Source organism: Hordeum vulgare, chromosome 1H (assembly GCF_904849725.1).
Source record: "Hordeum vulgare subsp. vulgare chromosome 1H, MorexV3_pseudomolecules_assembly, whole genome shotgun sequence".
Lineage (NCBI taxonomy): Eukaryota > Viridiplantae > Streptophyta > Magnoliopsida > Poales > Poaceae > Hordeum > Hordeum vulgare.
The window spans coordinates 492,694,263-492,706,873 of NC_058518.1; the positions used below are offsets into that span (position 1 = coordinate 492,694,263).

Sequence of the window (12,611 nt, forward strand, 5' to 3'; positions counted from 1 at the left end):
GATAAGCAAAAGGGCTTAATTAACAGCATGAGAGACTATCTTCCTAGGGCAGAGCATAGGATGTGTGCTAGGCACATTTATGCTAATTGGAGAAAGAAGCACAAAGATCATCAATTGCAGAAAAGGTTTTGGGCAATTGCCAAGTCTGCAAACAGAGAAGACTTCAACTACCACAAGGCCAAGCTTGCTCAACTAACTCCAGAAGGTGCAAAAGATATCATGAAGACAGACCCAAAGCATTGGGCTAGAGCTTTCTTTCCAACAGGAGCAAATTGTGAGTCGGTTGACAACAACCTTTGTGAATCATTTAACAATGCCATCATAGAAGCTAGGTTCTACCCCATTATTTCACAGCAAGAAAAGATTAGGAAAAAAATGATGGCTAGAATTCAAGAGCAGAAAACCAAGAGTGAGAAGTGGAATGGCTTAATTTGCCCAAACATATTCAAAAAGATTAATGCCAATATCAAGAGAACTCAATTCTTGGAGGTGTTGTGGAATGGAAAGGATGGTTTTGAGGTGAAGCATTTGAATACCACAGGAAGGAGGTACACAGTTAACCTTGAGAAATGGACATGTTCATGTGGTTACTTTCAGCTTGCAGGCCTTCCTTGCTGTCATGCAGTTTGTGCTATCCATAAGAGTGGAAGAAAAGTAGATGATTTCATTGACAAGTGTTACTACATTGATACTTTTAAAAAAACTTATGAGCATTGTCTGCAACCAGTTGAAGGAGAAGAAAGCTGGCCTGTGTCTCAAAACCCTAGGCCAGTAGCACCTGGCTACATTGCCATGCCTGGAGCTAGGAAAAAGAACAATGATAGGAAGAGAGAAGAGGGGGAAGCACCCAAGGGGAAGAAACCGAGCAAGCATGGCATACAGATCACATGTGGAAGTTGTGGTATTCAGGGGCACAATAAAACTTCCTGTAAAAAGAATTTGGACAACACCAAAAAAACAAAGTCATATCTTGGGAAAAGAGGGAGAAAAGTGAGGGAAACAGAGGTAATTTCATTTTCAAGCTGTGATGCTATTTTACAAGAAGTACAATTGTTGTTTCACTGATCTTTTTTCCTTGCAGCAAGCACAGACAGATGCATCTACAAGCAGGGCTGCAGCAGCTAGAGCTTCAGGCCCAAAAAATTCTCAAGCTGCAACAAGGTCTGAAGCTACAACATCCAGGTTCAAACCTCCTAGAAGCAATGTTGTCCCTGGAGGTAGCAATGGCAGAGGAAGTGGGAGAGGAGCTGGGACAGGAAGTGGGAGAGGAGCTGGAAGAGGATCTGGGACAGGAAGTGGGAGAGGAGCTGGGACAGGAACTGGGAGAGGAGCTGGGACAGGAACTGGGAGAGGAGCTGGGAGAGGAGCTGGGAGAGGAACTGGGTTTATGGCCTATTTTACAGCTAGTGGGAATTACTAGGTGGTTGGTTATTTTGGAGGGAAGTGGATGATGCTTGCTGCAATGTATTAGCAAGAAACAAACTTGCTTGCTTGTTGGAATGTGCAAGAAACAAACTTGCTTGCTTGCTGGAATGTATTAGCAAGAAACAAACTTGCTTGCTTTTGTTCTCTGTTGAAAATGTTCAGTCTGAAGTGGATGTTGCTTTTGTTCTTTAGCACAATACAGATTTGATGCTGTTAAATGAACTGCAGTTTTGATGCATATAATCTTTAGCAGATTTGGTGCTGTTAAATGAACTGCATATCAGGTTAGACAATATATTCAGTTGATAATTCAGATCAACTAAATGAGAATTCAGACAATATATTCAGTTAAATGAACTGCATAATCAAGTTGTTGCTGTCAAATAAAAAGCATATGATATCTCACTAAATGAGAATTCAGATCACTTCATTCATTTTCATTGGGAATTTCCATCATACATGGTTCAGATCGATTACATTGCAATCCCTGCTAGCTCACTAAATGCATTATATTGCATTCCTCTTCTAAAACTAAGATAATATCATGCCTGCAACAAACCCAGCCAAGAAGAGAATCAAAGCATAAATCATAGATTTGTACATGTGACTCTCAACTTTCTTCTCACACCTAGCAACAATTTCAGAAATTACTACAGTCTTCTTTTCCAATTCCTTTCTTAACACAGCAACATCATTCTCAGTTGGCAGTTGGGTAGCTTCCTCTTCCAGCATCCACACTTTGTCCCGAAGATCTCCAAGCAAATCACGAAGAAATGGCGTTGTTGGGCCGTCATGCCACTCCACAAAACCATGCTGGCCAATTAAATCACACTATTAATCCCCATGTTTTGGTGCTTAGTTCAAACAGAACAGAGAAAAGAAAGAGAAAGAAAGCACAGCTCGAGCTTACCTGAGCTTCCACGCATGAATAATACCTCCTTCCAGGATTTGCTGGACTCCATGAGATCCACCTTGGCGCCTTCTTCCCGCACAAGCTGCAATTCTTCGCCGGCTTGTAGTCCATTGGCTGCTCTCTGTAGGGCACCGGCGACCGAGCAGGCCCACCTCTCCTTCGAATCCGACCGCCGCCGGAGTAAGCCGAAGCAGTCGACCCGGACATCAGGTGCGCCGCCGCCAATCACCGCCCTCTCTCAATCGCAGATGAATCCCGCCGCCGGAGTTCTGCTCCCTGCCTCACACGAATGGGGATAAGAAGAGAGGAAGTGAGTCAAAGAGAGAGAGGGCGCGGGGTGGGGGTGTGGGGGGCGTCATTAATTCGTCAAATCCCACCCTTAAACCAGGTTAAGGGCGCTGACCACCGGGATTGGAGAGGTGGGGTGTCGATTTCAGGGATTGGAAGGTGGGGGTTAGAATCCGACGGAGCGTATGAAGACAGGGTTGTTTTCAGACTTTACTCGGTGAGGACTGAGGACTCTCTACATGCTTGAATTGGACCAAGTGCCCGTGTCCATTTGGGTTACCGTGAGACAAAAACTACGGACCAACGTGCAACCCAAATAAATGCATGTCCGTTTTTTGTTCGTCGACGATTTATTTTAGATTTAAATTTGGATTGGATTTGTGTCAGTGCGGACACGGAACGAATGCCCGTGTCGCCCGTCCTTTTCTTCCACCTGGTCCGTCAGTCGGTGGTACGCCCGCGAGTCTCCTCTTCCTTCTTTCCCTCCAACTCACTCGTCATCCCCGCCTTCCACCCCCGCCGCCCACTTCTTCATCGTCGCCAGCCATTCGCCCGTAGATTCGCCCTCCCAGCAGGCTCATCTCCCGCTGTTGCCGTCCAGCTCTGCTACTTTGTCTCGTGGGGCGCAAGGCTCCTCATCGACATGATTCTTCCACGACGCCCACAAGCTGTTCGATGCTTTGCCCGCAAGGTATAAATGGACTCCGACGATGAGTTTTTTCTACAACGTCCTTTGTGATTTAGATGATTCTTCATCCGGCGATGAAGAGATCGTGGCAGCTGCATTGGTCGTCCATGACCACCTAAGTATGGAGAGGCTGTTGTTTAGGGGCTACATATTGAGACACACACCGGCACTCAATCGCGGTCGGGAGAGTGGTCATTTCTTACTCTGGAAGGGCTAGTCCGAGACAACAAACCCGCTCTTCAAACATCACATGTTTCGACGCCGTTTTCGTATGGCTAGACATGTGTTCAACCGTATTCAGGAGGGGGTGGAGTACGATAACTATTTCGGGTGCAAGAGGGATGCCCTTGGAAAGACTGGCTTCTTCTCTTATCAAAAATGCACTGCTACCATTCAGATGTTTGCATGCGGAGTTCCCGGTGATCTCATTGATGCGTATGTCCTGATGAGTGAGTCCACATGACTTGAGTCCATGTATAGGTTTTGCAAAGCTATCATGGATGTATTTGGGCTGGAGTACTTGAGAGAGCCAACTGTCGTTTATACAGTACGGTTTTTGACGATGAATGCTGACAGGGGGTTCCCAGGGATGCTTTGTAGCATACATTGTATGCAGTGGAAGTGTAATAAATGTCCTTCTGCTTGGTAAGGCCAGTATAAGGGCCATGTCCGAGCTTGCACTGTCATACTTTGTCATACTTGAGGCCTTGGCTTTCCAAAATCTCTGGATTTGATACTCTTTCTTCGGCATGGCCGGGTCTCACAACGATATCAATATGCTCCGGCGCTCTCCGGTGTTTGATAGGATGGCAGAAGGCAATTGGCCGGAGGTCAGTGTTAAGATCAATGGACACCAATACAACAATGGATGTCATCTAGCCAACAATATCTATCCATAATAGTCTACTCTTGTGAAGACAATCTCCAACTCTGTAGGAGAGAAGAGAAAGAGATTTTTCCAAGAGCAACATAGTGTTAGAAAATATGTAGAGCATGCCTTTGACGTTCTTCAATCTCGATGGGGCATCATTCAATATCCCTCTAGAACATGGAGCATCAAAAAGTTCTGGAAGATGATGACAACTTGTGTGATCATGCGCAACATAAATCGTAGAGGATGAACTCCCAGAACGTCCCTGTGATCAAGGGTTTTAGTTTCAGGGTGACAATGTTGTGTCTGAGCATGGAGAAGGGGCAACGTTTGCATAGTTCATCGAGTTTCATCATAAGATGCGTGATTGGAAAACTCACATGTAGCTGCAAAATAATTTGATTAAATATATGTGGATTCATGTCGACAACCAATAGATGTATCGGTAACATTTTCTTATAAATGTATTTGAGAAAATTTAATATTTATTTGTCTTGTAAATTATGAAATATTTATGTGGTTTTCGAACTATGCAATATTTGTATTCTTATTAAACTATGTTAATCTAGGCCTCTAGGGTCATTTAAACATATATATAACAAAACGATCAAAAAATGACCGCAAGCCTGTAGTGTGGACGAAAAATGGATCGGCGTGTTGGACACACGGTCAACCCAAACGAAAAACGGACGAGGATGTTGATCCAAACAATCAAAACGTGGAAAAATTGTGCGTCCGTTTGGGTAGCTCGGTTGGAGTTGCTCTTACTTGCATTGTGTTCTTGGTGTGCGTTTGTGTGATCGAATATTGCTGACTAATACTCGACGTCGAGATACATCTATTTCTGCGAGAAATAATTCAGTACGGAGGGAGTAATACTTACCATGTTATTGCATAGGTTTCGGTCTTACTCAATGTGAGAATAATATGTTCTTTAGGAGATGCTAATCTGTCAATGCTTGAATTGTGCCAAGAATATGCTGGCATTGCCCATTTGTTGGTACGTAAACTATCCTCTTATGGATGTTCTAGACAAATATAATGCTTTTTAAATAGGGTTTCTTTCCCTTTATACTATAAAGCAACCTCCACCGGTCACAGAATAACTACAGGGCGCATAACACATCAAATCCGAAAGAAAAAGAAAGAAAAAATAAAAGCCAACAAAGACACCTCCACAAAACACGAATAGATAATGGTACTGATGGTATGCGCCTAGAGTCTAAAAAACACACAAACCTTTGAGTGGCATTACCGCACGCACCGGAATCTTTACCTCAGATAATAGATAATGCACCGGGTAAACTCTAGGGGAACCCTAGAACGACCACTCCTCTCGTCTTCACGATTAGATCTTAGATATCAAACCTCTCATGTCGCTCTCTTCATGTAGTTTGTGCCTGAGGAGTTCGACTCTCTTTTTTCTCTGTAGAGATGTTTTCAACGTTCTCAATAAAATCATCGCGTTCGATGAGTGACTTGAGGGGATGGTGAAAACGAGCATGAGACTCGCCATGAAGAGTCTTCATGAAAGCCATTAAGGATTCCTCATCATTATCCACACCATCATCACACTCATCCTCCAACACCTCGCATAAGATGCTGGGAGTATGGATAGTGGGTTTAGTAGATTTTGACTTAGTTTTTATATCTTTATCCATTAGGCAATGATAAGTGAACGGTTTGTCCTTGTTTGGAGAGTTGAAAAGGCCGGTGGTGGAGGAGTAGCTAGGTAGTGGCATGCACGACAATGGCGGCCTTGTCCATATGATCATTATCACCGTCACTTTTATCTCCGGACATGTACTCCTCATGAATAAGATCTTTGTGAACTTGGAAAATTTCTTCTTCTTGAGAGCAAGCTTCTCGGACTTGTCTTTGTGTCTCCCATGCAGGCAATCATACACAAAGTGGCATGCACGACAAAGTGTCTTGGACTATTGCAATTCTAGCACTTTCTTCTTTTGAGTTACTTCCTTGGAGGTTCCTTCCCTTGTTTGACACGGTGCCGAATATTTCTTGACCAAAAGAGCCAAGTCTTCCGCAAAGTCATTTACTCTTTTCTCAAACTACAAGCAGTAGTAGAACAACTCACCTATGTATTGGTGTTTCATCTTCTCAACAATCACGTGACATAAAAAAAATTCTTTTGTGGAGAACACGTGTTGTAGAATTCATGTTAGTATTATGGAGATTTTGTCAAACTATAAATCCATTTTAGATGACCTCAGTTTTTATCTTCCATTATTTATTTATTTTCTGTATGTCAATTTGTTCGGTTTTAATGTTTTTGTCTTTGTTTTCCATGAATAATGAATAATATATGATTGTGCGCATCAATGGATTTAAAGGTCTAGAGTTGAGCCTCACTCTGTTTTTTTCAAGACAATAACTACGTCATTTTATCGATATAGACAGAGTGCCGGTTTATCGGATTCCATGTTGCCTAATTATTGATCTTTTACCTTTCTGTTTGTAAGTTTGATGCTATACTTTAAGAATAAAAACAGCCAAAAACTACATCTGTTTAACTAAGCCTAAGCCTTGAGTGGTATCTAGAAAGCACACAAACTTTCCAGCAACAGTAAAGCAGACCATCCCACGCGCCAGAATCTTCACCTCTCAGATAATGCATCGGGTAAACTCTAGACTAATAAAGCAAAGGCGGTTGCTATAAATCAATAAATCATCTACCTCGCTAACCGTCTGATCTACGCGCTGATGGCCGTCCAAACCTACCAACGCCACAGCGAGCCTCCGACAGCTTCAACGCAGCATAGATGGCATTCAACAGAGCTTCATTGTAGCTCCCATGGCAGCACCGACGACCGGCAAAACTCCTTTGCAGCTCCGGCGGAGCTCCAACGCAGCACTGAGGGCTCCGACGAAGCTCCATTGCAACCCTGGCGATGCTCCAACGCAGCACCGACGGCTCCGACAAAAGCTCCATTGCAGCCCCGTCGGAGCTCTAACACAGCACCAACGGCTCCGGCTCCGGCGAAGCTCGTTGCAACTCCGGCGAAGCTTCATTGCAAATAACTGCGTCAAGATGAAGCGCTGGATGCAGCAATGGTGTCAAGGAGCTCCACGGGGTCTTGGCGTCGACGAGCTCCATTGGAGCATCGAGTGATGCACCTCAGCTTCAACCGCCGACAGCGAGCGCTGCAACACAACATCAGGGAGCCGTCGAAGATTCTCCATTGCAGCGCGGCCGACGGCGAGCTCCACGCGACACAACTTGTGTAGCTCCGGCGGTCTAGCGGTGATGCACTGCTATAATGTGACTGGCGAGCTCAATGACAGCACCGGCGCCACAGGAGCTTGCAGCAACGGCAGCACGTGGCCGGGCGACGAGAGCTTGAAGCAAGTCGCGGGCAGGCGGTGAGAAATTGCAGTAAGGTGCAGTCAGGCAGCGTCGCCGACGTCTCCATACGCACAGATGGATGGTTGGCTTGCTAACAGTTCTGAGATAGAGGAAGAAGAGCGATGCAGATGGATAGGTAATGACGAAGGAAAAGAAAGAAAGGGATAAGGTTTGAACGGCGTGCGCGCGACCGAGCCCACGTGGGACACACGTCAATCGAGAGAGGGGGTTTACGAAGCTGTTGGATCAGCCGGTCAATGTTAAACGATTTCCTAAAGCAAAACAATTAAGAACCTTCCCTTGCTTTTCTTGTGCTGTTGCAAGATCCCTTGCCTCGACTCGATCGGTAGCACCTTTGAGTAGCCTTGTCGAGATGTCTTGTGAGCTGTTCCTCGAGGAAGGAAGGGAATGGAGGAAAAAGAAAGGAAGTTAAGCTGACCCACAGCACCTATTCCCCCATGGGATAATCCTTGTGGCTCTGGAGTTGTGCTTTGATGGTAGATTAGTACTATTATATATGTTGGGTTTGGACAATCCAAGTCCAAGGCCGACCGTGGAGCACAAGAAAAAGACGAGGAGGAAGAAGAAGAGGCGCCGCCATGGCACAGATGCTTCTGCACGGGATGATTGACGCCAAGATTCTTGAGGCCGACCTGTCCAACGGCGAGCTCAGACCCACTCCCAAGGTATGGCCATGGCTTCCAATTAACCATGCTTCCAGCAATTTCACTATAAATTTATGCAGTAACCAAAACATATGTGCAAATGCATGTAAGCAGAATGTTGGCAAGAGGAGATTCTTCTCATGCATGAATAAACTGTCATTCCGCAACAATCGCCAGGTTAGAATCTCTTTTTCATCACAAACCTAAATAATCGAGCCGGACTAACCACGTAGAGAAAGCAGCAGCACGTTGATATCGGCGGCACGGGGGGCAGGCTTTACGCGACGGTGGACATCGACAAGGCGCGCGTCGGCCGGACGCGGACGCTGGACCCGAGCAGCACACCAGTGTGGAACGAGGCGTTCCACATCTACTGCGCCCACGACGCCAGCCACATCATCTTCACCGTCAAGGCCAACAAACCCGTCGGCGCCACCACCATCGGCCGCGCCTACCTCCCCACCGATGGCGCCGTGCTCGCGGGCCAGCTGGTGGACCAGTGGCTGCCCATCTGCGATGACAAGCGCCGCCCGCTCGACGGCGGGGCCAAGATACACGTCCAGCTCCGCTTCACAGACGTCGCCGCCGACCAGGCGGGGTTCCGCTGGGGCGCCGGCATCGGCTCCCCGCGCTACATGGGCGTGCCGCGCACCTTCTTCGGCCAGCGTCGTGGCTGCCGGGTCAGGCTGTACCAAGACGCCCACATCTCTGACGCCTTCGCAAAGCGGCTGCGGATTCAGCTCGCCGGAGAGAAGCTGTACGAGCCGCGCCGGTGCTGGGAGGACGTGTTCGAGGCGATCAGCAACGCCCGGAGGATGGTGTACATCGCCGGGTGGTCCGTCAACACCGACGTCGCGCTGGTGCGCGACCCGCGTAAGCCGTCGTCGGGAACGCTGGGCGAGCTGCTCAAGAGAAAGGCGGCCGAAGGCGTCAGCGTGCTGATGCTGGTGTGGGACGACCGGACGTCGCTGGGTCTCGGCCCATTCCGGCGCGACGGTCTGATGAACACGCACGACGAGGACACGGCCAAGTACTTCCGTCACACGGGCGTGCGGTGCATCCTGTGCCCCCGGAATCCCGACGAGGGCAGGAGCTACGTGCAGGACGTGAAGACGGCGACCATGTTCACCCACCACCAGAAGACGGTGGTCGTCGACGGCAGCGGCAATGCCGAAGCCAGCGGGTCGCCGGGCCTCGTGAGCTTCCTGGGCGGCATCGACCTCTGCGACGGGAGGTACGACACGCAGGAACACCCTCTGTTCCGCACGCTCGACACCACGCACCGCAACGACTTCCACCAGCCCAACTTCCCCGGAGCGTCCATCAACAAGGGCGGGCCGAGGGAGCCGTGGCACGACATCCACTGCCGCGTCGAGGGCCCCGCCGCGTGGGACGTGCTCGACAACTTCGAGCAGCGGTGGCGGAAGCAGGGCGACGGCGACAACTACCTCGTCACCATCGACAGGAGCTGTGCGGCGCGCGAGGCTGTCCTGGACGCCGAGTCGTGGAACGCCCAGGTGTTCCGGTCCATCGACAGCGGCGCGGCGGCGGGGTTCCCGGAGAGGCCCGAGGAGGCGGCGATGATCGGCCTCGAGACGGGCAAGGACCACGTCATCGAGCGCAGCATCCAAGACGCCTACATCCACGCCATCCGCCGCGCCCGGGACTTCATCTACATCGAGAACCAGTACTTCCTGGGGAGCTCCTACGCCTGGCGGCGCGACGACGGCGTCACCGTGGAGGACATCAACGCGCTGCACATCATCCCCAAGGAGCTGTCGCTCAAGATCGTGAGCAAGATCGAGGCCGGCGAGCGGTTCGCGGTGTACGTGGTGGTGCCCATGTGGCCCGAGGGCGTGCCAGAGAGCGGCCCCGTGCAGGCCATCCTGGACTGGCAGCGCCGGACCATGGAGATGATGTACAAGGACGTGGCGCTAGCGATTCAGGCCAAGGGCATCCAGGCCAGCCCCAAGGACTACCTCACCTTCTTCTGCCTCGGCAACAGGGAGGCGCCCAGCCCCGGCGAGTACGTGCCGCCGAAGAAGCGCCCGGCAGCCCGGGCGAGCACTTACAGCAGGGCACAGCAGTCCAGGCGTTTCATGATCTACGTCCACTCCAAGACCATGATAGGTAAGGTGACAAAGGGTGAAACGAAATCGCTGGTGCATGCATGCATGTTATGTCTTCGCTGACATTTTATTTGCAGTCGACGACGAGTACATCATCGTGGGGTCGGCGAACATCAATCAGCGCTCCATGGACGGCGGCCTCGACTCGGAGATCGCGATGGGCGCGTACCAGCCGAACTACCTGGCGTCCAGCAGCCGGCCGGCGAGGGGGCAGGTGCATGGATTACGACTTGCCCTGTGGCACGAGCACCTGGGCCACGCGGCGGCGGCCGTCGGCGCGGACGACCTCCTCAAGCCGTCGAGCCTGGCGTGCGTGCGCAGGGTGAACCAGGCGGCGGAGCAGAACTGGGACATGTTCGCGAGCGAGGCGCCCCAGGGTGACCTGCCGGGTCACCTCCTGGCTTACCCCATCGGCGTGAGCGACGGCGGAGAGCTGCTGGAGAAGACGGCCTTCTTCCCCGACACCCAGGCGAGGGTGCTCGGCAGCAAGTCCACCAAACTCCCCTCGATCCTCACAACGTGAAGACGAGTTTATATGTACGATACGATGACGACTAGTTGAGATTGACGCGCAGTTCATCGTGCATGGAGTTGGGTTGTCTATTGTAAATTCATCGTGTGGAGGATGGATGGACATAAGAATTGGGACTGTGCTAGTGTTGTACTCCCACCGTTCCTAAATACTCCCTCCGTTCCTAAATACTTGTTGTTGGAGAGAACTAGATTAGCTTTCCCCAACAATAAATATTATGGTACAGAGAGTATAAGTCATTTAAGAGATTTTCATCATGCTAGCAAGACTCGTTCCACAATAATCATTGCTATCTTATGAAATATATGGAAAAAAAGAAAAGAAATGCAAAAGTCTTTATGGGGAACTGCAACCTATCCACGTCATTGCCGTTCTGCAGCGGACGATATCATGCTCTGGTCTAACAGATGCTCAAAGGAGCAGCCCATGCTCCTGCTTCGGGATTGATGGACCATGTTGTTTCACCTTTCGAAGAGATTGTAACCTAAATACTTTATACCCTCTCCCTACCTCCAGCCCCCTTTCCTATGTAATTGTACTGATTTTATTAATGAAATGGTTCAGGCCGGCGAAGCCCGCCATAGCACCGTAACAAAAAATTAAGAGATTTCACTAGATGACTACATACGAAACAAAATGAATGAATATACACTCTAAAATATGTTTATATACATCTATATGTAATCCTCTAATAGAATTTTTAAAAAAACTTATATTTAGCAACGGAGGGAGTAAATAGCAGGATTGTTTGTACATGTGAGTAAAATCTTAATGAAGGTTCAACTCGATCTCTCGCTGTTTGTGTGCCCTAGAGGCAATTATAGAAATCATTGTAATTGCATCGTACTCTTATCAAATAACTAGAGGCAATTATAGAAATCATTGTAATCGCATCGTACTCTTATCAAATAGCATTGCCTTTGATCCCATCATGACTAATATTGGCCAGTAAATTATTTAGCCAAATGATAACGCACATAGGTGTGGCAGATTTGTAACTGGTCCACACGCGTCGATCTACGTCCATTCAGTTCTGCACGAACCTTGAAAAGTCTGATGATTTTTGTGTGCTTCGTAGATATCGTTTGATGTGTGAGTGTTACACGGTTCGTCCGGACGTCCGTTTTGCGCACACAAAGGTGCGGTTGCCAGCCCGGCGTGCGGTAGATATGTTGTCTCGCCCACACGCCCCGCACAACTCCTCTTCCTCCCCTCCCCCTCTCCTCTTCCCCGCACCACGTTGCAGTTCCCCCCATCCCGCTCATCTCCTCTTCACATTCCCCCACTCAACTCCCCTATTTGAGAGCAAGAGCATGTCCTAGACAGAGGATAGGCATCTGCACGACTTAGCAGAAGAGACACGGCTGTGGAAGTTTCGCGGGGACTTGTGGCCGTCGCTGGAGCTCAGGCAACGTGAGCATCGTCGCAGAAGCCTTCACCATAAATAGGTAACAATGCTTCAAATTGGTCTCAATCTGCCTTCGCTCGCCTGTTTCCTATGCTTGGAATCTATTTATATTCAAGTGGATTACGGAGCGCTTGAGTGCTCCCCGTCGGCAGGGAGTCGCCAGTGTTCCATTAGGGCAACAATAGTAAGTTTCATTGTCGCGGCGGTGGAAGTTACGCCGGCGAGGCTCGCCTGTTCCGCGTCGATTCATTATTTTTTTTCAGATATTACAGGTCTTCAAGTCCGATTTGCAGCGATTTGTCGACTTTTCTTGGTTTGATGGTCTAGT

General features: G+C 49.0%; 1 protein-coding gene across 2 annotated transcripts; it reads left to right on the forward strand.

The window, feature by feature from the left end:
* The first annotated feature begins 7,828 nt into the window (after positions 1 to 7,828).
* On the forward strand, positions 7,829 to 11,129 carry LOC123449129 (phospholipase D alpha 1-like). Of its 2 annotated transcripts, none has more exons than XM_045126227.1 (4): positions 7,829 to 8,235; positions 8,329 to 8,391; positions 8,457 to 10,344; positions 10,421 to 11,129. In XM_045126227.1, exons 1-4 carry the CDS (start codon positions 8,149 to 8,151, stop codon positions 10,864 to 10,866), a joined length of 2,484 nt encoding a protein of 827 aa, XP_044982162.1. In that variant the 5' UTR covers positions 7,829 to 8,148; the 3' UTR covers positions 10,867 to 11,129. The 2 variants fall into 2 exon arrangements, with proteins under 2 accessions (XP_044982162.1, XP_044982171.1); XM_045126236.1 differs by having other exon boundaries at positions 8,460 to 10,344.
* Positions 11,130 to 12,611: the final 1,482 nt, after the last annotated feature.

Coding starts and splice junctions, on each gene's coding strand:
- LOC123449129 (XM_045126227.1), top strand. CDS start 8,149: ATGGCACAGATGCTTCTGCACGGGATGATTGACGCCAAGATTCTTGAG. Junction 8,236..8,328: donor AGCTCAGACCCACTCCCAAG/GTATGGCCATGG, acceptor GCATGTAAGCAG/AATGTTGGCAAGAGGAGATT. Junction 8,392..8,456: donor CATTCCGCAACAATCGCCAG/GTTAGAATCTCT, acceptor TAGAGAAAGCAG/CAGCACGTTGATATCGGCGG.